The sequence below is a fragment of the Porites lutea genome, chromosome 9 (genome assembly GCF_958299795.1).
Source record: "Porites lutea chromosome 9, jaPorLute2.1, whole genome shotgun sequence".
Taxonomy (NCBI): domain Eukaryota; kingdom Metazoa; phylum Cnidaria; class Anthozoa; order Scleractinia; family Poritidae; genus Porites; species Porites lutea.
Window position 1 is genome coordinate 10,189,335 of NC_133209.1, and position 22,372 is coordinate 10,211,706.

The 22,372-nt window shown below is 38.2% G+C and overlaps 3 protein-coding genes and 1 long non-coding RNA gene across 5 annotated transcripts in view; 1 reads left to right on the forward strand and 3 right to left on the reverse strand.

The window, feature by feature from the left end:
- The window catches only part of LOC140947500 (uncharacterized), a 1,177-nt gene extending 366 nt beyond the window's left edge, over positions 1-811 (reverse strand). The window contains exons 1-2 of the long non-coding RNA XR_012166977.1: positions 737-811; positions 1-40 (exon numbers count right to left, since the gene is read on the reverse strand). The exon at positions 1-40 is cut by the window's left edge and continues 46 nt beyond it. This is a non-coding gene — a long non-coding RNA (uncharacterized lncRNA). The remainder of the gene's footprint in view (positions 41-736) is intronic.
- Positions 1-22,372, reverse strand: part of LOC140947490 (DBH-like monooxygenase protein 1 homolog) — a 59,874-nt gene that overhangs the window by 7,449 nt on the left and 30,053 nt on the right. The window lies entirely within an intron of this gene.
- LOC140947967 (DBH-like monooxygenase protein 1 homolog) lies at positions 1,729-9,868 on the reverse strand. Its single transcript, XM_073397193.1, has 7 exons — positions 9,575-9,868; positions 7,069-7,215; positions 6,140-6,316; positions 5,235-5,318; positions 4,904-5,095; positions 2,404-2,506; positions 1,729-1,964 (listed from the first exon to the last, which is right to left on the reverse strand). The coding sequence occupies exons 1-7, from the start codon at positions 9,857-9,859 to the stop codon at positions 1,729-1,731; spliced, it is 1,224 nt and encodes a 407-aa protein (XP_073253294.1). The 5' UTR covers positions 9,860-9,868.
- On the forward strand, positions 15,479-21,984 carry LOC140947495 (uncharacterized). Of its 2 annotated transcripts, XM_073396606.1 has the most exons (6): positions 15,499-15,607; positions 16,762-17,079; positions 18,612-18,698; positions 19,268-19,357; positions 20,489-20,572; positions 21,056-21,984. In XM_073396606.1, the coding sequence occupies exons 1-6, from the start codon at positions 15,526-15,528 to the stop codon at positions 21,217-21,219; spliced, it is 825 nt and encodes a 274-aa protein (XP_073252707.1). In that variant the 5' UTR covers positions 15,499-15,525; the 3' UTR covers positions 21,220-21,984. The 2 variants fall into 2 exon arrangements, with proteins under 2 accessions (XP_073252708.1, XP_073252707.1); XM_073396607.1 differs by lacking the exon at positions 16,762-17,079 and having other exon boundaries at positions 15,479-15,607; positions 21,056-21,983.

Genomic DNA, 22,372 nt, shown 5'->3' on the forward strand with positions numbered 1-22,372 from the left:
TCCACGCCATCTCTAACGTGGCGAAGTAATGCTTTACGCCCTTCAAAATCATAAAAGCATTTATTAGCCAAACTTAAGATCTACGTCACTATAAGAAGCAAGCAATGTAGTAGATAACAGCAGTTTAACTGTTCGTCCTCTGACCTCTTCGAAGACTTAGAACTCCAAAACAATTTCCGAAATGTATACCATACTTTTTGTTAGTAGGTAAGAACATATGTGACACCAAGTCCGAAGTCACATCAAAAAGAATTGCTTGAACTAAATTCTATATTTCTTTTCACTATAGGCGAACAGTTTTGAACTTGGCTAGCTACAGATTCAATAGGATTGAGAAAGGAAAGGTCTTGAAAAAAAAATAAGCAGAGGCTTTAGCCAAGTGACAAAACGGTTGGAATGAACAAAGTTCGTTGTGGTTTAAAACTTCTATCTTGAATATACTGTCAATACCCAATAGGCAAAAATACTCGCAGGGGCAGCCTCGATCGTAACCTAGAATTAAGGCTGTAGGCATACTTCTCAGCAAGGATTTCGAGCCTGCTGTTTTGGACTAAAAAGCATGGGTTTTCGGGTCGCTTGGTGATAGTTGGGGTGAGTTATTGTTACTTTCAGAGGTGAGCAACCACTTATTAGCCCAAACTCACTATCGATCACTAGTAAGATTTGTTTTAACAAATTTGAAGAGTATGTACGGAGATTCTTACCAGCGATCTCTACTTTCTAGCTCTATTCTTACCGGCTAGATGTGTATGTAACATCGCCGAAAAGACGTTGATTCCTCCTTCAGGTAGCTCGGTTTCATTCAGTCCCTAAAAGAATTATTAGTAAGACCGATTTACGACATGGGCCTTGGGAAATAAAGAAATCCTTCACTCACAGTTTGAAAACTCTTTCCGTGAGGACCCTTAAACCGGGACACTTTGAAGACGATTATCCAATCACAACGTATTCTGAAAACAAAAGATTCTCAAGTTGTTTTACAAACAGACCATTAAACAACATTCATAATTTTGAGGGCTGTTTCCTGAGAGGTCAGATAAGTTCAAATGGTTCCTGAAAGTTTCAACGGTTGCATAGTTGAATACTTGAATTTTAATGGTCCGTGGATCAATCGTTTGTTTTAAAAATACTTTTTGACTGGATAATCTTTTTCTAAGTGTTCTGAATTGAGTCCGCACTTTAACTGCTTTCGCTGACAGTTGTAGCTACTGTATATTTCTAATTAAGTAAACCAACTAGGAAACACCCGAGTGTGTAAGGTACGTTTGTGCTCAAAATACAAAATACAGGATGCTATTCAAATTTAGCAAAAAAAGCATGCCCCTTATGTGTTAGTGGGCTCTAATATTTTGGTTGTACTGATGAACAGCGAGTCGCTGCTCGTTCACTACCTGGTTCTCCCGACGTTAATCTGTATTGAGACTAATAAATATTCTCTTTCAATGTCGTCCCCTGTTAACTCCTGGTTATAGCGAAAAAAAGCTGGATTTAATTCAGGGAATGTTTACAACTATAACATACTGAAGTAAATTGTTTAGCGTTAGCTTCACTCTTAAATTACTCGATGGGTAATTGATTTACTTAATTTTGACTCCACGTTTTTCAAATACTAGTTTCCAGAGGTCAACACGAAAAGGCTGTTAAACCTGTAACAGACGACGTTCTCAGTTTTTAGATTAAATGAAACTGTCAGATGATTTATGACACAAATATAATAAAAGCAATAATTTAGACATAAAAACAGGCACTGCCAGCTCCAAACTGCGTTGAAGAGCAAACAAAAGTAGATGGCAGTACCTTTTGTGTGCAATCTGAGCTACAAAAGCTGTTTATTTTCCAGTCTCTCTGCTTCGGCGGAATTAGCATCGCGCGGTTAACGTCCGCTCCAACCAGCAGTACTCCCGACTCGTATTTTCGTAACTGTCTGGTGTAGTGAAACCGCAAGCCAGAACTGTCAATCAATCCTAAAGAAAAACAATAATAATCAGACCAAACTTCTTCTTCTCGGAAACGTAAACATTTACAACAGTGAAATATTCGAAAGTCATGGTTAACAGAATCCATTTCTCATTAGGGAAATATATACTTCGAATTCGAGGCAAAAGATTTAGTTGGTCTAAAGCGATTCCCCACCTAGTGTTCAATTACCAAAAGGAATTACAATTAAGCTATTTTTTTTGCTGTCAGTGTCACCGTCCGTTTTAAAAGGTTCTCTCGAGTCCATAAAAAAAGATTTTTTTGATCCACAAGGGACAAACTCCAGCCTTGGTTGCCCTAAAGTTGTCTAGACTTATTTTCTATTATGTATCAGTTAATTCCAGCTTATTATTATTATTATTATTATTATTATTATTATTATTATTATTATTATTATTATTATTATTATTATTATTTCAGTCGTACCTTCCAAATTCTGAGGATTGTCATAGTGGACTTCAAGGACGACGACCTTTGGACTGTTTTCTTTTCCAATGGCGAATCCAACGTGTTCCGGGTAATAAAACTCCTTTTAAAATAAACAGAATCTAGTAAGGAAACAGTTTTCTTCAACCTCTTACTTTTGCTCCGTTTCTTTCTAAGGCTCTTTGCATGACTTGATCACGTAATCAACTTTCGGTAAACACGAAAACAGTTCGCTTTTGAAAAATTTTGTTAGCACAAGCTGAAAGGACATATTGAAATTAGGTAACCTGAGAATTTTCAGCCGTTTATCTCAAAAGTAGCGATTGCAACGGCCGCCGAAAGTTTGAAGCATTTGTATGAGAAAAACAACTTTTGCCATCTAGTCACGCTTGCATGGTTTTCCATACAAATCCTTGTAAATTCTAAAATTTTTAAACTGTCGTGTAAACGTTTTCTTACGCATTTAAGGGCTCAAATTGTCTGTTATGAATAAAACGGAGATTTGAGCCCTGTAGTGCTTAAGGAAATATTTCATGACAGTTTTGAAAATTTAGAATTTGCAAGGATTTGTATGGAAAACCATGAAAGGGTGACTGACTGGCAAAAATTGTTTTTCGGCAATATCGGCCCCTATTGCAAATATTATAAATGCATCAATTTCTCAATGCAAATATCCTAGCCGTTGGAAGATGGGACAAATAACTCCTATTTTTAAAAAGGATGATGAACTTGTCAAACAGAATTATAGACCAGTAACGGTATTACCCTGTCTGAATAATATATTTGAAAAGCTACTGTCATCTCAGCTTGAAGGATTTTACAATGGGCTCCCATCAAACCTTCTATCCGCTACAGAAAATTCCATAGTTGTGAGACTTTCGACTCATAGACAACTGGAGGAGGAGTAGAGACAAAAAATAACTTGTTGGGATTGTTTCATTGGACTTATCGAAAGCATTTGATAACAACACCACCCGCTCTTCTTCTGGCCAAATTAGAAGCACATGGCCTGGGTAGTAGCGCTTGTGCGCTGCTCAAGGACTATCTCTCTGGAAGATTGCAGAAGGTTACAATTGGAGATCTAACATCTGAATAGGCAGCGGTTTCGAGAGGAGTACCTCAGGGCAGTGTACTTGGGCCCCTGATTTTTATTATTTTTATCAATGGCGTTATATTTTTTTATATATTATATTACGGAGGTAAAGCTTCATGCGTATGCCGATGATGAACAATTACATGACTCAGACACTGATCCTAAATTACTTGACAGGAGGCTCACGCATCAGCTCAATATTGCAAACGAATGGTACAGAAGCAACGGTATGTTGGTCACTCCCACCAAACACCAAGCCATGCTAATAGGAAACACGGACCATGTGTTTCCCTTTCCGGTACACAAATCAGTTACATTGTTTGGAATAACTGTGGATGACAGACTCTGTTTTGATGAACAGGTCTCCCACATAGCCTTTCACACGCCCAAGTTAAAAAGCAACTCCATGATCCTTTGGAAAGAGTTTTTAATGCTAAAGGGGAATGCTCCATTGCTACAAATAATTTTCGCACCTTCTGGACAAATGATAGGACGTCGGCGTGGTACATGTACTTCTCCTATACTGTGCTTTGTCTTGAAATTGACTTTCTTATCGACAACACCTACGTTCGTTTTGGAAGCTCGATTTCAAGGTCGAAACAATGAAAGAGGACATTACAAAAGCCATCCAGTTCAGCAACACCTTTCGATACATCGACGAGTTATTCAGTATCAACAATGTGGACTTGAAATTATATCAGCGCGATTTACCCGTTGGAATTGGAACTTAAGGACACTTCCACATCATCTACTCAAAGTGTGTTATCTCGACACGAATATCAAGACTAGCGACATAAATACACCTTTTTGTATCAGCATCTACGATAAGAGAGATGACTTTGCATTCCGGATTGTCAACTTTCCTCATATGGGCAGTAACATTCCTGCCAATCCAGCTTACGGAATTTTACATATCTCAACTGGTGAGATATGCTAGAATTTGCTCGTCCAAAGTTGACTTCATAAACTTGAGACTCCGCGGACTTTCTTTACGTCTCAGACAACAAAGCTTTGAAAGCAATCTACTTCAAAAATCATTTAATAAATTCTTCAATCGCCATGGTATTATCGTCGAGAAGTATAGTGCAGGCCTGCGGGAGATGAGATTACAATCCAGGCTTGAATTGCACCATCGTATCCTTACATCACTTATTTATTACTAGATTTGTATTTCAGTTGTGTCTTGGTACGTAGGCGCGCGCAGTTTTGTTTTGTGCGCATTTATTTATTTAATTGACGTGTACATTTAGTTCGTCAAATGACGTCTTAATTTTACTTTGCGTTGCGTTTTCCCATAATGTTCATGTTTATGTCGCCTATTACTGCATCTTTCGTATTCGGTACCAAGCTTAAAATATGTCATCTCTCTTTAAGGTTTTATATAACGACATCATTTTAGACACTTACCTTACCACCTATAGCCCAACCAGCAATTATGGGCGTGAGTCCAGCACAACCTCTAATTTCAGGTGGCATATTTGAAGCATAGCATCTAAAAGCAGTATTGTTCAATAACTCCTTTGGAAAATCATCATTGCACTGGTACACTAACATGTGGTGAACGACACCCTCGTGGCCTGATTGGATAACAGGTTCAATCTACGTTTTTAAAAGTAAGTCAAAGATTAGTTATCAGTTTGCCTTTTGTAGGTCAAATATCAATAACAACAAAAGTGCGTGCAAGCCAGAAGCCACAGACTGGATACAAGTTGGGTCTACTCCGTAGTCTAGATCTCACCTTTACGACATGATGGGTTTCATTGAGTTTAGGGATTTCCAAAACTGCGCACATGTAGCTAGTTCCATCTTTGGGAATGGCAGTCTAAAATAGAGAAAGAAATGTGATCATGGTTAAATTTGATATATATTGTACATTCAAAACGTTTTTAAACTCAGCAAAATTAACCTATTTTACGCAGAAAAGAAAAAGACTCAGTTTTGTGTGCCCCCGAAGAATCCGTTGCTGGTCACTTCTTTTGCTCCCGTATAAGCCGTAACAACGCCTGTCATGAAACCATTGCCATTGAATAGGTTACGAGAAATCTGGCATTATAAATTTCAGGTAATTTCTTACCCAGCTCTGCTCATTTTTTCCTGCTTATCTTGGCCTTGCCTAATAACTATGTCGGTGTGTTTATGCTATGCACTGAATTGGCGTGGTCAACACGAGAAACCATTCTTCATATGTTTTAAGAAAGAATTTGCCAACGATTTCTTCATTGGCTTTTCGAATCTTCACTCCTTAAAGTTCGGTGATTATTAGTGCAGACGTATGGGTGCTGAAATTTCATCAAACCACACCGATTTGCAATCTAAAAAGCATATAAGATTCATCGACGCCATGCTGTAACTTTTGGCGATGCCTCTTATTTCGTTCAATTTGAGCTATAGAATATTTAAGATCTGAATTGCAAGGATACACTGAAAGCAATTACGATGGACTGGATAGAAAAAATAGTAAAAATAACCTAGTATTTAATAAAGTAGGGAATTAAGCATACGAAAGTGCGCTAAAAGAGCACTTACACGGTTAATATATGTAAACTATGTGTAACTTCCCATTCTCGTTTAATTCTAAACTTTTACACTTGGCTTAAAGGAATATACCACTAATAAATCTAAAAAGAGCTATTAAAGTATTACCATATTGTGCGTTATATCAAAGGTTTTAGTATCAGGAGGTAGAGCTGGTTCTTTGATAGCGTTGTTTAGCAGATAAATGCTCCTTTGCCCACGGTTTCTATGATTATGCTGTAAAATGGAATTTTCTGAAGCTGGATCTTCTGGGTGATAAGCGTAGATCACTTTCGTTGTCCCTGCCTGAAAATTGAAAGTGTTGTCAAGGTCTCAACCACCATTTTAATCTCTTCAACAGTGCTGTGTCTGAGAGCCACTGTGAGTGATAACGAGAAGAAACTTTTGAATAACGAGAAGAAGCTTTTGAGAGGATGGAAAACTATAAGCCGTCCACATCGTAAATTTTCTTCGCCGGCTTTTTTACCATCTAAATCCCTAAATTGGACAATTCATTGCTACGTCTTCGTCAACCTCGTTCCTATTCTCCCTTTTCCACCTCAATTCTCTCAGACACCCTGATAAAGCAAAATTGAAAGTGTCGGGTCTCAGCCACCATTTTAAACACTTATAAGTTAACAGGATTGTCTAAGCTGAGAGCCACTCATGTGGTGTGATGGTGAAAACTAAGTCGCACACAATAACAACTTGACGTGTCACCGCTTTTCTGCCAGCTGAATGCCTAATTTGGGCTATTCCTTAGGACAAACGGTTGCAAAGGGTTTGTTTCAAAAGACGTTATGTTGCTAAGTCTCCGACAAACTCGTTATCAATCTCTCTCTTTCACCTCCACTCGCTCCCAAGAGAGTAAAACAAGGCTGCGTCTCTGGGCAGAGTGAAACCGGCAAAAAGTTGTAATTAGTCTCATCATCTGAGTCGATATAACAAATTTGCCACCTTCAAAAGATTCAGGCTAAACTCAGCTTTCAAAATCTCTTCGTCTTTAGTTGCCACAACTAACTGTCAACATTTTTTTAGGCTTTCAAGGCTTTACTCACCTCGATTTTGTTGTCTTGAGGATCACATGTATCCAGTTTTCTTTTAAATTTCATGGTGGTTTTTCCATTGTCTTCCTTAAGAGATATCAGTTCGTAATCCTGTTGCGAATCGATTTTTGGCATCACGCGACCATCTGCATGTCGATCCTAGTAGTGTACAACAAAAACATCAGCTTCATGTGGGATTTATGAGTGCATACTTCATTCATATACTCCTAGCCTGCGAAGTTATGGATGCTAGAGAGAACGAGGCGCGAGACGGAGCGACACGCAAGGGGAGGGCCTCATTTTCATGGCCTCGCCTAGCGGCTACGGCTGAATTTTTATAAGTGAGTCTGCCGGGCCCAAAACACGGACTGCGAGCAGTCTTTTATTTTTCTTTTTAGTCACGGTAGATCGAGAGCATGCGTGCAAGATTTTATTTTTTCACTACCGCGTGTGGCTCTCACTGAAAGTAACGGCCTACTCGAAAGTCGGGGCCCTTCAAAACTTATCACAAACAAGAATGAAAAAATATCTCTTTTAAAAACGGATCAATTTATCAAGAACGTGTGAAAATCTTTGAACTTTTGTACTGAAACTGTCTCAACTAAACAACGAGAAAAGTCAGTGTGTTAATTTCTATCTCAAACTTATCTGAATCCTTCTTTTAAAATGTTGAATGATTTAAAAGCTGTTATATTTGTCAGAAGAGTCAAATGATATTACTTTGCATTCATCGCGATTTAATGCACCTATAAATGACTTTCGCCTTATAGAACCAACATTTATATTCAGACATTGTCGCTTTGTTCAAAGAACATGCATAAACGGAATGACCTTTAAATACATGTTCAGGACTGACGGGCTCCTGACATGTTACGTTTCTGAAACAACTGTGAATTACTAACGTTTTTTATCCACCCGAAAATAACGGCTACCCTAAAGTAGCTATCCTAAAAGTAGGCTACCCTAAAAGTACCCTGTTGCCTGAAAGAAGCTCCCATTTCGAAAGAAATGGGAGCCGTTACCTTCGGAATTCTACAGTATCTTGCTTTTACTGATAATTTCTGTTCATGGCGGAATGTCACGGATTATCATTAATAACACTTTTTTGATCGAGCATAATCCTTCCATATGTTCTTTGCCGCGTGCTGATCTACCCTCTTGGACATTATCGTCATCCCTGGCATCATCGGCCACTCACCAACTTTATGATGGACTTCCTTATCACGAAAAATTCTAGCTTAGCTCCTAATTTTGATGCCACCTATGATGGCGTCTTACTCCCCTTTTTGATTTTGATGTCACGCATTTAGTAAGTGTTTTGCTCCCAATTTTAATTTTCCTGTTTAAACACGAAGAATTAAAAACGCAAAGCAAAAAGGAAACAAAAGTAAAGTGATAAGTGATGATAGAAACGAAATGTCAAGTAAAACCCAAAACCTGGAGCAAATCATAATTCAAGTGATATTCAAGTGCCCTTAGAGCGCAAATAACATTAAAGCAAAACCGCTCTCTCCTCAGCAGAAGCCTTATTGTGTTGTAGGGAGGCTGGGGAGCAAGAAAAAGAGAGCGCGCGGATTATTTTCATAAGGAATCCCAGCGGGAGCCTCTGCGGAGGAGAAATACAAAACCGCAAACGAAATTGAAAATTCTGATGAAAATGAAACTCCGATTTAGTGAGTGAAGACGGTAAATGGAAGCCGGGGCAGGCCGGAGAGAATAGGGAGAGGGAGAGGTACGGGAGGTGGAAGAGGAAAAGGCAGAACACGAGAGAAAATTAGGGGATAGGGGAAAAATGGGCGACTTGATGCTTAACAATTCGCAATCGAAAAATAGCCAAGAGGTAGAAAGCCAGGAAAAAAAGGAGCGCCTACCCGCGAATGCAAGGAACGGGAGGAGGGAGGTGGATACTCCCTGTCCCCCCTCGCCAGCTAAGAAGCAGACCCCCTTCTTCAGAGGATCTTTTCGTGAATGACAAAACAAACAACAGCAACAACAACACAAAAAGAATCAAAGAGAAAAACAGGAAAGACCAACTTGAGGCTTAACTCGAAGTCTCATTCGATACCGAAATTCGCACTCGAACTCGACATGCATCCAACTCGAGGTTTCTTCATTCCATAAAAGATGCAATGCAAGTGTACAGACAGACAAAAGCGGGAAAGAAAGTGAAAATAACGATTAAAAAAATGCGAAGGCGAATGAAAATGGAAACAAAAGTGCTTGGGCCACCTTGGATTCTGAGGTAAGGGGTTATGCCGAACTCTGTAATTGCCAAATGGAGCTTTTATGTTAGTTATGATGGAGAGTGTTTTTTTTCTCCTCGCACTCTAGTCAATTGGCGCACAATTTCAATCAGTTAAGCACACTCAAAAAAATAAAATATCTCTCTCCCCCTCTCCCCTCCACCTGCCTTTAGCCTCATATCCGAATTATTTACAGTCTGACTAGAGACGATAGCTGAAGGAGGGCGTTACATCATTGTACATGTAGAGAGATTGCCGGATATTAATCTACTTACCTTGAAAAACGTCTGTCCATCCTTCACCCATCCTATTACAATATCTGCTCCTTCCATTTTCCCCTGACCACTGGAGATGCCAAATCCGACCCATCCTGTCGTCTTCGCCTCAACAGTGAAGAAAATTTCCTCTCTAGCAGTGCTTATATTCCAATAAAGCTTAACATTTTGGCTTTCATCAAGTGGAGAGAAGAACGAATGTTCTGCAGCCAGATTAGCTAAGGAACACAGTTGGGATGCGAGGAAACAAATAAAAAGAAAAACGCAGAGGGCGACTGACGACATTGTTCTTGCCTTTTCACAAGAGCGAAAAACTGAGATGAGCCGTCATAAACCTTATAAATATTAGGCTTTTGTCATGCACCATAGGAATTTTTCTTTTGGTGCCAAAATTCACGCAAACCAGAGCCGGAAACATGATAATAATATTAAAAGTGCATCCATCAACATTAGTCAAGTAGTTGTTTTAATTACAAGAGACTTGTTTTGCGTGATTCATGGGTGGCTGATGGTTCTCCACGAACTCCATCCACTTAAGGTTTGGTTGAAAGATCAAATCGATCGTGGAAAGAGGATATGAGAGCATTAATAATGAGCACCTCTTCCACAAGTACTGAATAAAGATGACGCCATATGAGGCTGTTTATGGTATTAAAAGCCATAGAGAATGTGAACATCATGAGAAAGAACCCAGAAAACGACAAAAAATAACAGAAGATCAGGAAAAGTACGACAACGAAATGGTAACCCAAAGCCAAAAAAAACCAACCTAGAAAATTTAAAGTTGGAGACATTGTCTCTATAAAAATTGACCGTGTTGACAAGACATCACCTCTGCATTCAAATCTTCTTCTGGGAAACATTGAAGAAATTGTAAACACCTATATATACACGTGTTGAGACCAAATTTGGTAGAATAAACACATTCATTTCACCCACCCGTTTATATCCTTGCACAGACTACTTATAACATTGAGCTTGATTACACAACTGAGCTGACATTTTCAGCAGCGTACACGAAACCTATGTAGTGTATTTAAATAATTTGTCACGTAATACTTACTTAATTACCGAGGTTCTGTCATTTTGTTTGTTTTGTTTGTTTGTTTGACTGAGTGGAAAAGTATTGGGTACCAGACCTTACCTAACCGTAACCCTCACCCTAAATGACTCCTTGAATATACTAACTTGAGTAAAATAAAAAAAGTGACGTATTTGAAAAAATTAACCGACATAAAATAATAAAACCAGTTTAAAAATTTTGAACTGGTTCAAAAAAGTTTTAAACCAGAAAAAAAAACTGAACTACAAAATATGCATGTATGCTCACCGGCTTCTAAGTACTAAATAGATTTCCAGTTTGCGCAAAAGCTGAAGCATGCGGGATGAAGATGTTTTTCGCGAGAAGTACATGATTGTACATTATGTCTTCTCATTTTGTCATCCTCGGAGACCCAGGGGAAGCTGGTCGGGGACGATAGAATTTTCGTGGTGAATGTTTTCTATAAGATCGAGACGAGCCCCTGGGCACTTACTCTTACCGAACCAGTTCCAGAAGCGTTTGAATTGCCTGCTTCTGATTGCCCAGAAAAAAAAATTTCTGGCAAATCAGCGACGAGGAACAGCCGGGTGACTCTGGTGTTTTCTTACACGACGTAGTTTTCCTCATCAATCGCCATAGTTGCGTAACGCGTTCAACGGGCAAACAAGCTGACAAACTTCAATTCATAGTCAATCACTGATGAAAATTTTGTAGCGAACGGACAAGAACAAAATAATTTTAAAGGCGATTGAAAAACATCTGTATGGTCTCCGAAAAAACGAACCGAAACACCTTAAATAGCTGAAGAAAAAGTTCTGCCTAATATGCAAAGGCAACTGCGAACGGTTTGACAATACTAGTCTTCTTGAATAAGGACACTAAACTGTAGGCCCCGTCTCTCAACCCTTAAACATATAAACTCTGTGGGACGTTAACGAACTAACACACTGTTCGTTAAGGGTAGGGGGTGCAGTCCCCAATGTGATGATTTATCTCTCATGGGAGTTGGGACTGCTGTTATATTACGGGGACGCAGTAATTGGCGCCACGCGCTGTTGTGGTGACCCTGTTGCGGCTTTAAGACTGATTTTCAAACTTAAGAAAATACATAGGAATAAATAAACCAAGTGGTACACCCAAAATAGATATAAGGGCATGTACCCCTTAAAGCTGTACGTCTAAATTTGACGAGCACAAGAAGGTGGCAGTCATACTGGTATAAGCCCTACCCACGTACGTGACCAGCTTCAACTAGCAATAATAAACACATAATAATAAAAAAGAAACTGAATAGAAAAATAAGCTATCGGCCAGATTTGACCGTGTGTGGTAAGCGTCAAAAGGAATGGGGAATCAGAAGGAAGGGGAAAAGAAGGGGTATTCAGGAGAGAGGTATTTTTCTCTCTATTCCACTTCCCTTTTGCGCCTGTCATGCAGGCTACGACAAACTTGTAATTTTAATAAGTTAGACCTAAAATAATCTGGCAAACCTTTTATTGCCATTTCTCTCGTGCCGAATCCAATACCAGTCACACAGCGCAATATTCGTCAATTATCTAGACACAAAGCAGTGGCTTGAACGACGCGCGATGCGAATGTGTCAAACATTTAATAAAGCATCTCAAATGAAACCGATATAATTCTTGAAATCGAACAAAAAATTGGAATATCTACCCTTCACAGTTATGTAAGTAGAGAATCAGATATGAAGTGTTTTTCCTTGTTTTTTTTTCTTTACGAAGAAACGGTAATCTCGTTAGATATCTCTTGTAAAGAGCCATCAACAAGTTCTCCTTGTTGAGAGGGAAAGGTGCAACTTGAAGGAAAATTTTACTCATTCTTTGATTTCAGTTACTTTGGACACCGAATGGTGCATTTTTTGTCTAATTTATTTATTACATAACGTTAAACTGTTTCCAGTGGCTTAAACGGTGGATCGTGGTTACACAGCTCAAGGAGTCTGGAATCCTAATCACACTAACGACTGGAATCCAAGTTCCACCGAGAAAGAATCGGGAGTCAAACCCCCGAACCGCCTACGAAAATGTGGTAATTCATCCCGTGGGGGTACTCCTGGGAATTCGTGGTGGTGGTGTACCGCCCGGTTGTCCAAATCCTGACCCTATTTCGGACCAAAAAATGTAATTTTCCACACCCGTTTTCAGACCAGACCTCTAGCTAGATTCCATACCCGTTTTCAGACCTGGCCTTTAGGCAGAAATTATGTTACATTACTAAGATTACAGCGCAAACAAAAAAATTCTTCAAATCCGTTTCCAATTCCCATATTTCCCTTTCTTACTCATTTGGAATTGATATGATAAATACGTTCATACACTCCCGTAGTTCCCTCAAAAACCATACCCGTGACCAAAATGGGCAAAGTGTACACCCGTTTTCAGACCAAAAAGGGGCAAAAACGTAACCCGATGGGGCGGCACACGGCCTATATAACTAACATAAGGGAGTACACCCCCCCCCCTTCCCCACCGGGTAATTTTTATCCATCCGAGAAATTTTGGTAATCACGACATCGACATCCGTCTATCCATTCTCACCACAGGGCAGCCAATGTGAAATGTCAACCTTTTTAGCTAGTGTAAATTGCCTGTAGCCTGTGTTTAACATCCATATCATTATAGTCAATTGCCAGCTGTCAAAACAGAATATCCACTGACCAGAGTCACAAAATCGTATCGTAGGCTCAAGTGCCAACTCATGGCGGTCACGTGTTTATGGTCGTATGGTTCTCCCCTAAAGTTAAGTGTAAATTTGTGGTTTTCTTTGCAGTGGTTTATAGTCCATTGTCTAGAGTAAATTTAAAGCGAGTCACGTGACCTAACTAAGATGCGGAGTCACGCGAGCAGACTAAGATGGACGGTCTGCGTAAAGGTTTCCTTTTTTTCTAAATCGGATTTTTACTTTCAATGAACTTTAATTTCTCAACTTTTCTTGATCTAAGTGAGTCACGTCTTCATAACAAATCATGATGAGCACATGTGAAATGTCTCTGTTTTGCTAGCAGATTTTTCACCCTTTTCTAATAGTTACTCCTAAGCATTGGAAAACATACACGAAGGTTCATCACTGCACAATTTATTTGTCCTTCTATGTTTGCGTTCATCGTCAGGCATACTGATTCATTGTGGGTTATATCACACACGAACTGGTAAAAAAGCATCTCTCAGCAGAAATTTGCAGCAATATAGAAAGTGATTAGTCGGTGCTTAGTCAGCAGATTTTTCACACTTTCTTAATTTTAGCGTTGAAAACCATCCCACTACGCAATCTATTCGTCCTTTTGGGTTTGCCTTCACCATCCGCCCTCCTGCAGGTTTCTGGTAAGTTAATTCGCGGAGTTAAGTTTACCCGTAATCCATAATACATTCAGTTTTATAGTTCATAGTTCATGATTCATGAGAGCGTGCCTTGTTTACATTAAAATAATACCTCAGCAGATATTTATAGCGGAATTTAGAAAGCTTTTGAAAGGGCAGAAAATATCAGTTTCCCGGCAAAAAAAAACATTTCGCTTCATGATCGCAACTCATATAGTATTTCACGAAAAATTACAAGCATTTTGTATTTGATTAAAATTATGCCGGCATTTTGAATGAAAACTGAGTTTTGCGAAGTAATGTTTGGTTTAAGAAAAAAAACTTAAAAGAGAAGTCTTTTCTGTGATGTCTGAGGAAATTAGTCCGCTTATGTGCCGAAGATGTCGGGACATACATAATTTACTACATCTTCTCTTGCTACAAATTTATTTGTCAACTCCACCAGGTTTGTTATGCCTGCATACTTAAATTCTACACTCTAGCTGTCATTGCTTGTTCATTACGGAGCAACATAACGCTACGAAAACTGTTATTTCAGGGACTTTTCTATTATTTCTATTTAGTTTCAAGTTCTGACACCAAGAACATATAGATTTCAGTGAAACCGCCTGGCTTTTTAGGGTAGAAAGTTGAAAAGCTAAAATGAGACGCAATTCATGGCACTGGCTGGCAGCATTCATGTTTAATTCAGTAGCTAGGTGATATTAATCCAAATGGCACCCAAAGCATTTGTAAACGTACTAACTGTCGAAATTCGTCGCCAAAAGCATTGCTTGATCGCGCTAAAAGCTCCGTAAATTTTCGCCCATCCCAAGCCCTTTTTTCACATTGTCGTCCAAGACGTCGCCAGGTAATATGGATCAAAAAGTCCATATTTAGTAGCGATCGGTACTACTGCAAATTTTCAGGAAAATATATATATTTTTTATATCGATCTCGTCATCGTTCATTTTCGCTTGGAACTCAGTGAAATTTCGATCAAAAATACAAAATCGATCAATTAGATAGAATTTCGAAAAATAGATCACACCATTCAGTATTATGGGAAATGGACTCAAAATGAAAGAAGAATTACTTCGTTAATTCCCCTTTACAAGAATTTCAATTAACGCAAAGAGCGGGCTCGGAAAGAAAGGAAATTGACGAGACGGAACAAGACATCACGCATTATAATTAGCCATGATGATTGGTGTATGCCGTGACTGGGTCCTATAAAAATCCATCGAGCTTTATCACGTCTATTTATATTCGAAGGGAAAACACCTTTTGACTTAAACTGTATCAATACGTTTGACATTTTAAGAGGACTGGAATAACAGCCTTAGCGTTTGAAAAGCCTCGAATTCACTTTAAAAGTGACGTTCTTGGGTGTGTCGCTAAGCTCCCTGATTAGGGTTTTTCACTTGCATGTGGGTACATTCCAGAACGATCAAACACGTGACATCAAAGCCGATGGGTTTTTTCCCTGTTCTTGATGTACAGCACATCGTTTCATGTTGACACGACATATTAACAGATATTTTAGTGGAGAATTCGCGAAATACTTGTTCTGTCCGTTTTCTAGAGAGAGAATGAAGATGCGAAAACAGGAATCAAAAGATCTTCTCGGGCTTCTACTATTTATTATCTACAGTCTCAGTAAACCGAGTGAAGGTAAGAAAGACAGTCTTCTTATTGAGGCCGGCTATAAAACCAGGTTTATCATGCAATTCAGTGTTTTAAACATAATCACGTTGATAGCAATCTCAGTTAAAGCAGACTCGAAATGTCTAGAAATTAGAAAATTATGTTTTACAATGCTTCAAACAACCGTTTCGGAAATGATAGGACTATCAAACTGATGCTTTCTCTGAAGTTAATTCGTCACGCTAGGATAGAGGCTCGGCATCTAAGCAAATCATTTTGTTAAACTCTGGCGAAGCTTAAATATCACAATTTTTATGCCCCGTCCCTCAATCAAAAATGCTTGCTTGTTTAACCCTGGCATTTTTATACAATTTTGTAAAACCTTTCAGCCTGGTCTGCTTATATCTGGGAGGCTCATATAGGCGAAATTAAACAGGAAGTCTTGAAACGAGCTGATAAGTTGCAAATATTGAATGCGACTTTCGTATCTTCTGAAGAATTAGGGAGATCGAGGAGAGGGTTTAGCCGGATAACACCCAGCATGATTCCTAGTTTAAAAAAGAGCTTTAAAAACCCAAAACAACTCAACCTCATCCCCAGCTCTTCTATGTTAACAGTTCAATCATTTGGCAATTTCGCTGCACGATTGACGTCATCAGTTGACGTATCGCAAAGTTCTTTTAAATTTGGTCGACAGAAGCTGGTTATGATGAATTGTGCGTAATAATTTGTAAAGGAGAAATATTTTGAATGAATAATAACACCTCGTAGTACACCTCATTTCACCGAAGGTTATGCCATTCCACAAGTCTTGCCACATTCCTTTCCGCAAACGTCTTCTGTATTTTGCCCTCACCGAATAACTCCGAACTTTGTTTTGATTCAATGTTCGAAACATAAGTGTTAACGTGTGCTGCTAGGGAGAAGGACCATTGGGAAAAAATATCAGGGGTGGGTAAAGAAGAAATTAACAAAACATTCATGCTGGGGTGGGTGAGTCGAAATGAAACAATTCAAGGGGAATGTTAACGACAAGTAATTTATGCTGCTCGAAAACTCGATCCCCACCCTCCCCCTGATGACTTTTTCTAATGAGTCCTAAAAGTCTAGTCTGTAAAAGTTAACTGTAGACAAACAGTAGCAAAGATAATCACATTGCTATTTTAATATGACTTTTTTAGCATCATTTCCGTGTGGTATCGATGGAGATGTGATAAACGTTCAATTAAACCACAACGAAGACATTTGTCTCTACGTTAACGCCACCAATAATCGATTCAGCTGCCATTTTGCAAATGGAAAAAATGATTGCAGTGGAAACTATAGGCAAGACAGATTATGTACGGATGCAATTACTCATGCAAGCTACAAAAGTGGAAAATTGCGTTTCCCAGTTAATTTGAGTAAGACGAACTGCACAAAAATTTATTTTATGCGGCTGCATTACGACGATAAAAATAAACCTCTGATTTGTGAACTCCCCTGTTCATTATTCCAAGGTATGTGATAGATTCAGTTACATTGGCTAGTAGTGGGTAATTAGGCAACTTCCGAGTTCAAGAAACCACGCTTTCAAAATGAGGCCAAAGAGTGCACAACCTTTCTTGTGAAAATGAGTTTTATTTGCACTACAATGAAAAATCATTTCCATATGAAAGGCTGAGCACTTAACCTCGTTTTAATACAGAGGTACGACGGGAACTCGGAAATGGAATATTGCAATAATATTGGCGTAGAAAAATGGTAAGAGGGAAAAGGGAAAAAAAGGAAAAGGCCAAATAAGAATAAATTAGGTTTACTGATAAGACGACGCCCGAAATAACGAACCTCTATATAACACAGTCCTCGATAAAACGAACGATATTTTCTGCCTTAATTAAAAAGTATATAGAAAAGAAGCTCGATCAGACGGAGCCTCGTTTTATCGAACGTATTTTGTTGTATATGGCCTGCTTTAAAATTGTTTCAAACGTCTATGCAGCATGAATTGTTCTTATAGTGGTTTATTAGTAAGCTACTCAGTCTGCTATTTGGCTTTTTCCCTTTTTTATTCTTCCTTTAAGCATTTTTCTAAGACAACGTTGTTGCAACTAGATGTAACTAGCAATTATTGAATGAGGATGCTTATGATCTGAAGAATTCATATTTTATCATATAGACACGAGTGTTTTACTGGAAAATATACCACTCGTAAAATTCATAAAAACTACATCCGGGACCCGAGTGGTTTATTTTCCATAATCTCACACGTGAGTTTATCGATGACGTAATTTCCGTTCGGTAATTTCCCTTCGAAATTTGTAGGCGTCTTGCGCCTTTTGAATTTTACTTACACATTTTTCAAAGCTTTCCTTATATTTTGTCATCGTAGAGCCCTATTCAGCTCAGTGTTATTTCTCAAGATTATTGTAAAAAATGTCTTATATTGCTGCACTGTAAATTTGAGCCGTCACGAGTACTTTTTGGCGCAGAAAACTCTATCATTTTATCGACGTCTTTTTGTCTATATAATAAAAAGAACATTACACGGCGGCTTGAAGATATGAATTTTATTTTCGAGTGGCAAAACAATATTTTACGAACGAGCGCAGCGAGTGAGTAAAATATTGTTTTGCCACTCGAAAATAAAATTCATATCTTCAAGCCACCGTGTAATATCCTCTATATAAATAAATGCAGATCTCAAAGGGCATGTTATCTTAACTGACCCCCTTCGATCTGCATGTTAACATTGAAACACCCTACAAGATCTGTGTAATTGTCAAGTTGCATATTTTCTTATGTTCTTTGTAGTATGTTCTGTGAAATTGTCGTTCTTGTTTATTTCTTTTCATTTTTGTTTATTGGTTTTCCTGGTCAGGTGATTATTCCATATCAATGATCTCCTTCAGATTCAATCATTTCTAACATTTTACTTTCGCGTCTTTGCAACTAAGAAATTCGCGTTAAGTTGAAGTAACTTGTCAGTTGGATAATGATCAATAAAAGAATATCAATGCATATATTATCTTTCTAATTCATATAATTGCAGCTAATTCCACAACAGTCTCGCCTACTTTGCCATCATCAGCCCTTCCAACGACGATACCAGATTCTCCCAAACCTTCTTCAGCTACAAGTAAGTATTCAGTTAAAGTGGCTCGAGAAGGTACCGATTTTTCAGTCACAACACCTGTATTGTATTCTCTTTGAACTAAAAGTCCTAAAATTTCATTATTACTGAGAGAACTGTTCCGTGAGTTGAACGATTCCCAATATCTCAAATAGTGCTGAGACATGATATTTTTCATTTTATTTTGAAAAGTTGGTAGCACTGAAATGGGTTACCCCCTTGTATAATGAGTCTAATTTTAAACGTTTTATAGCCTTGTAAGCATCCCCTGGATTCAAGCACAATGTCAAACATCTTTAAAGTCAAAAGCTAAAGTTACAATCTGTAATTTATATCAGTGTGATTGATTTAAACAAAACAAGTAGATTTGTTGCCAGAAAAGTAGGGGATGCTGGAGGCGACAAGGATTGCTGTTTTTTGCAACTGAGAAATCCGCGTCTTTTTTAAGTTTTGCCAGTTAAATGGACGACGTTATTAGACTATGGTGACAAGTTGAAGTAATTTATCGGTTAAATAATGATCGATAAAAGAATAGTATTGCATATACATTATCTTTCTAATTCATGTAATTGCAGCTAATTCTATGACAGTCTCGGCGCCTCCTTCGCAATCATCAGCCCTTTTAACAACGGTACCAGGTTCTCCCACAACTTCTTCAGTTACAAGTAAGTACTCAGTTGAGGTGACTCACTATTGAGAGAACTGTTCCGTGAGTAGAACGGTTACCAATATCTCAAATATTTGCTGAGATATGACATTTTTCATTTTGAAAAGTTAGTAGCACTGAAATGGGTTGTATTAATAAGTAGGTCTAATTTTAAATGTTTAATTGCCTTGCAAGCATTACCTGGATGATGTATTACCAAAAATTAGCTTCAAGTGGCCAAAAATGAAAAAAAAGAAATAGGGATACTCTTTTTAAAAAAAGTATCAAGTGGCTCTGAGGTACTTACATTAATACATTTTTTTTATGTTGCCATCGGCTCGAGAAATATTTGTCTCTGCAGCTAAAGACGGTTTTTAGCGTTTTACTCCTCCTGTAAAGCTCTTTCCGTTGATAGAATTCTGACTTTAAAATTTAAGATTTAGTTAAGGTCACTTAAAAATCTAAACATTATTTGGTCAATAATCTTAGAATTTATATCTGGCAAATTTGTTAGAATTAGACCAAATGACCGATTTCGGGATTTTCGATTTCGTCTCGTACTACCGTTCCCTAATGGCCCTTCACTGCGATGATTTATTTTAAGTTTAAGTCTGTTTTTAAATTTGTCTTTGTCTTCTCAGTGTAGTTAGTTGACAATAGTCATGGATCGGCTTAATACTTATTGCACTACCGAATTTGTCGTTGTTTTTTATTCAGTTTATTTTTCTTCTCCGATGACTATTCTACATCAATGAAGGCCTTTACTGGAAAGTAATTAATAATCTTTGACTTCAGATTCAGTCAGTTCTAACATTGTTTCTTTCTTGTTTAGCAACTTAGAAATCTGCTGTCATTTTCTTAGGCTTCGCCAGTTATCAATTGACTACGTTTTTAGACTATGCTGACAACTTAAGTTGAATTAACTTTTATTAGTTGATAATGATCGACCGATCGATTGAATGATGCATATGTTGTGGTTCAATTTTATCCTTGGTTTAAGTGTTATTTTTTTTTTGTTTCAGACTCATTATCATGTCATTATCATAAAACATTACCATACCCAAAAACAAAAGAAATTCAAGCCAAGTTTAAAATTGAACCACAACTTATACATGCTTATTATCTTAGTTTGTTGTTCATGTAATTGCAGCTAATTCCATAACAGTCTCGTCGCCATCATCAGCCCTTCCACTGACAACGATACCAGATTCTCACACAACTTCTTCAGCTACAAGTAAGTACAGAGGAGCCCCGCCTTACGGCCACCTCGGTAATAAGGTCACCTCATTATTACGGCCACTTTTTTGTTGGCCGCCAGGCAAAAGCGACCATACATTTTCTTGTAAAGAAACCTTCGTCAATACGGTCACCTCGTCGTTACGGCTAAATTTTTTTGGCCCATTGGTGACAGTATTTACGGGGTTCCACTGAACTCAGTTTAAGTGGAATGACCCGGTTGTAACACCTATATTGTATTCTCTTGGACCTAAAGTCCTTTTCTGATGATATAAATATGACTTTGAAATTTAATCAAGTGCACTTAAAAATCTTAGCATTATTTGGTTAACAATCTTAATAGACTATCTGGCAACTTTGTTGTAACCGATCTTAGAGGTGGTTTAGCCCCGTAGCACCTTTCATAGCCCTTCAATTTATTCTCTCTTGGATATAGTCAGTATTTTTAAATTTATCTAATGGATGTACTGTCGTCTTGCAGGTGAGAACAGTCATGGATTGGCTTTACATATTGTACTACCTGCAATAGGTTCTGTGGGGGCAGTTGTCGTTATGATAATAGCTGTATGCTTGTACTGCAGATACCACAGTAAACATAAACGGGGAATTAAATTGCCGAATACAGAAGAAATCAGTGCTGTCTAAGGCCCGTTTCAAACGTCGTGCTACTGTCGTGCCGAATTAAATTGATTGAATTAAATTCGACTTTAGCACGGCAGCAGCGCGACGTTTGAGCCAAGTCATGCTAACTGCCGGCAGTACTTTTAGACTGATAACGCATGTCAACTTAATTTCACTTCATTTTTTATTTCGCTCTTACTATTTTCTTTTCAACTGAACATCTGCTAGACCAAGGTGAATTTTGGAGTAAACATTTGTTTCGTCAGGAGTAAACTTCTCGACTTTAGACCTATGTCGACTAATTTGATAATGAAGTAAGAGACAAATATAAGACTGAGAAAGCTTCGGTCAGATCAAATTTAGCTGGGCTTGCACTTGTGATCTATTGAAAAAAGTCCTTGATCATTACTCAGTTTTTTATTCACAGTAGTGATGGTAGTAGCCGGCGTTGCAGCCGGCCCACGCACTCATCTAAACCATTAATATAGTCCTACACAGAAGGTTTAGAGCGTCTGCAACGCAGGCAATGATGATAGCGGTAATTATGATGATAGTCAAAGTGATAGTTTCGTTAACATAGTGTTGCGAGCTTCTAAGGGGAACGTCTGAGCCCAAGAAGACTTGTCGAAGATATTTATAAGATCAGAACAGGATTCTGGGTCTGAAGTCTTCAATCTTCAAGGCATTTTTCTACAACCTCAATTTAACTTCAACGGTCACAGGAGAAATTATATTAATTTTTTATATTTATTTGTATTTATACTCCCATCTATTTGTATATAATTATTTTTTTAGCTTTTTTTTATTTAAAGTTTGGTAGTTATTTGTACATTAGAGGCTTTTCAACATTATCTGCAGTACTTAGTGTTGAACATATCGTTATTCTAAGTCTTGTAGGCGAGCAATAAAGCTGATGAACCAATGTGGCAATAATTTTAAAGCGAATAGGAAACCTGTGCCATCCACATTTTGTACTTTTTCTGCTGGATGGTTTGTACTTTTTACCGTTCCTGCTTATAGCGTTAGCTTCTGAATGCTTCATTGAAAGCCTTGCGTATATTTTACATAAAAGTGTGATTTGTTCCAAGAAAGGTTTGAACGTGGGCGGTAAAACGCGTAACATAGTTTTTCAACCCGTTTTACAGCAACGTTGCAAAACAAATTGGCCGTTTTGAAG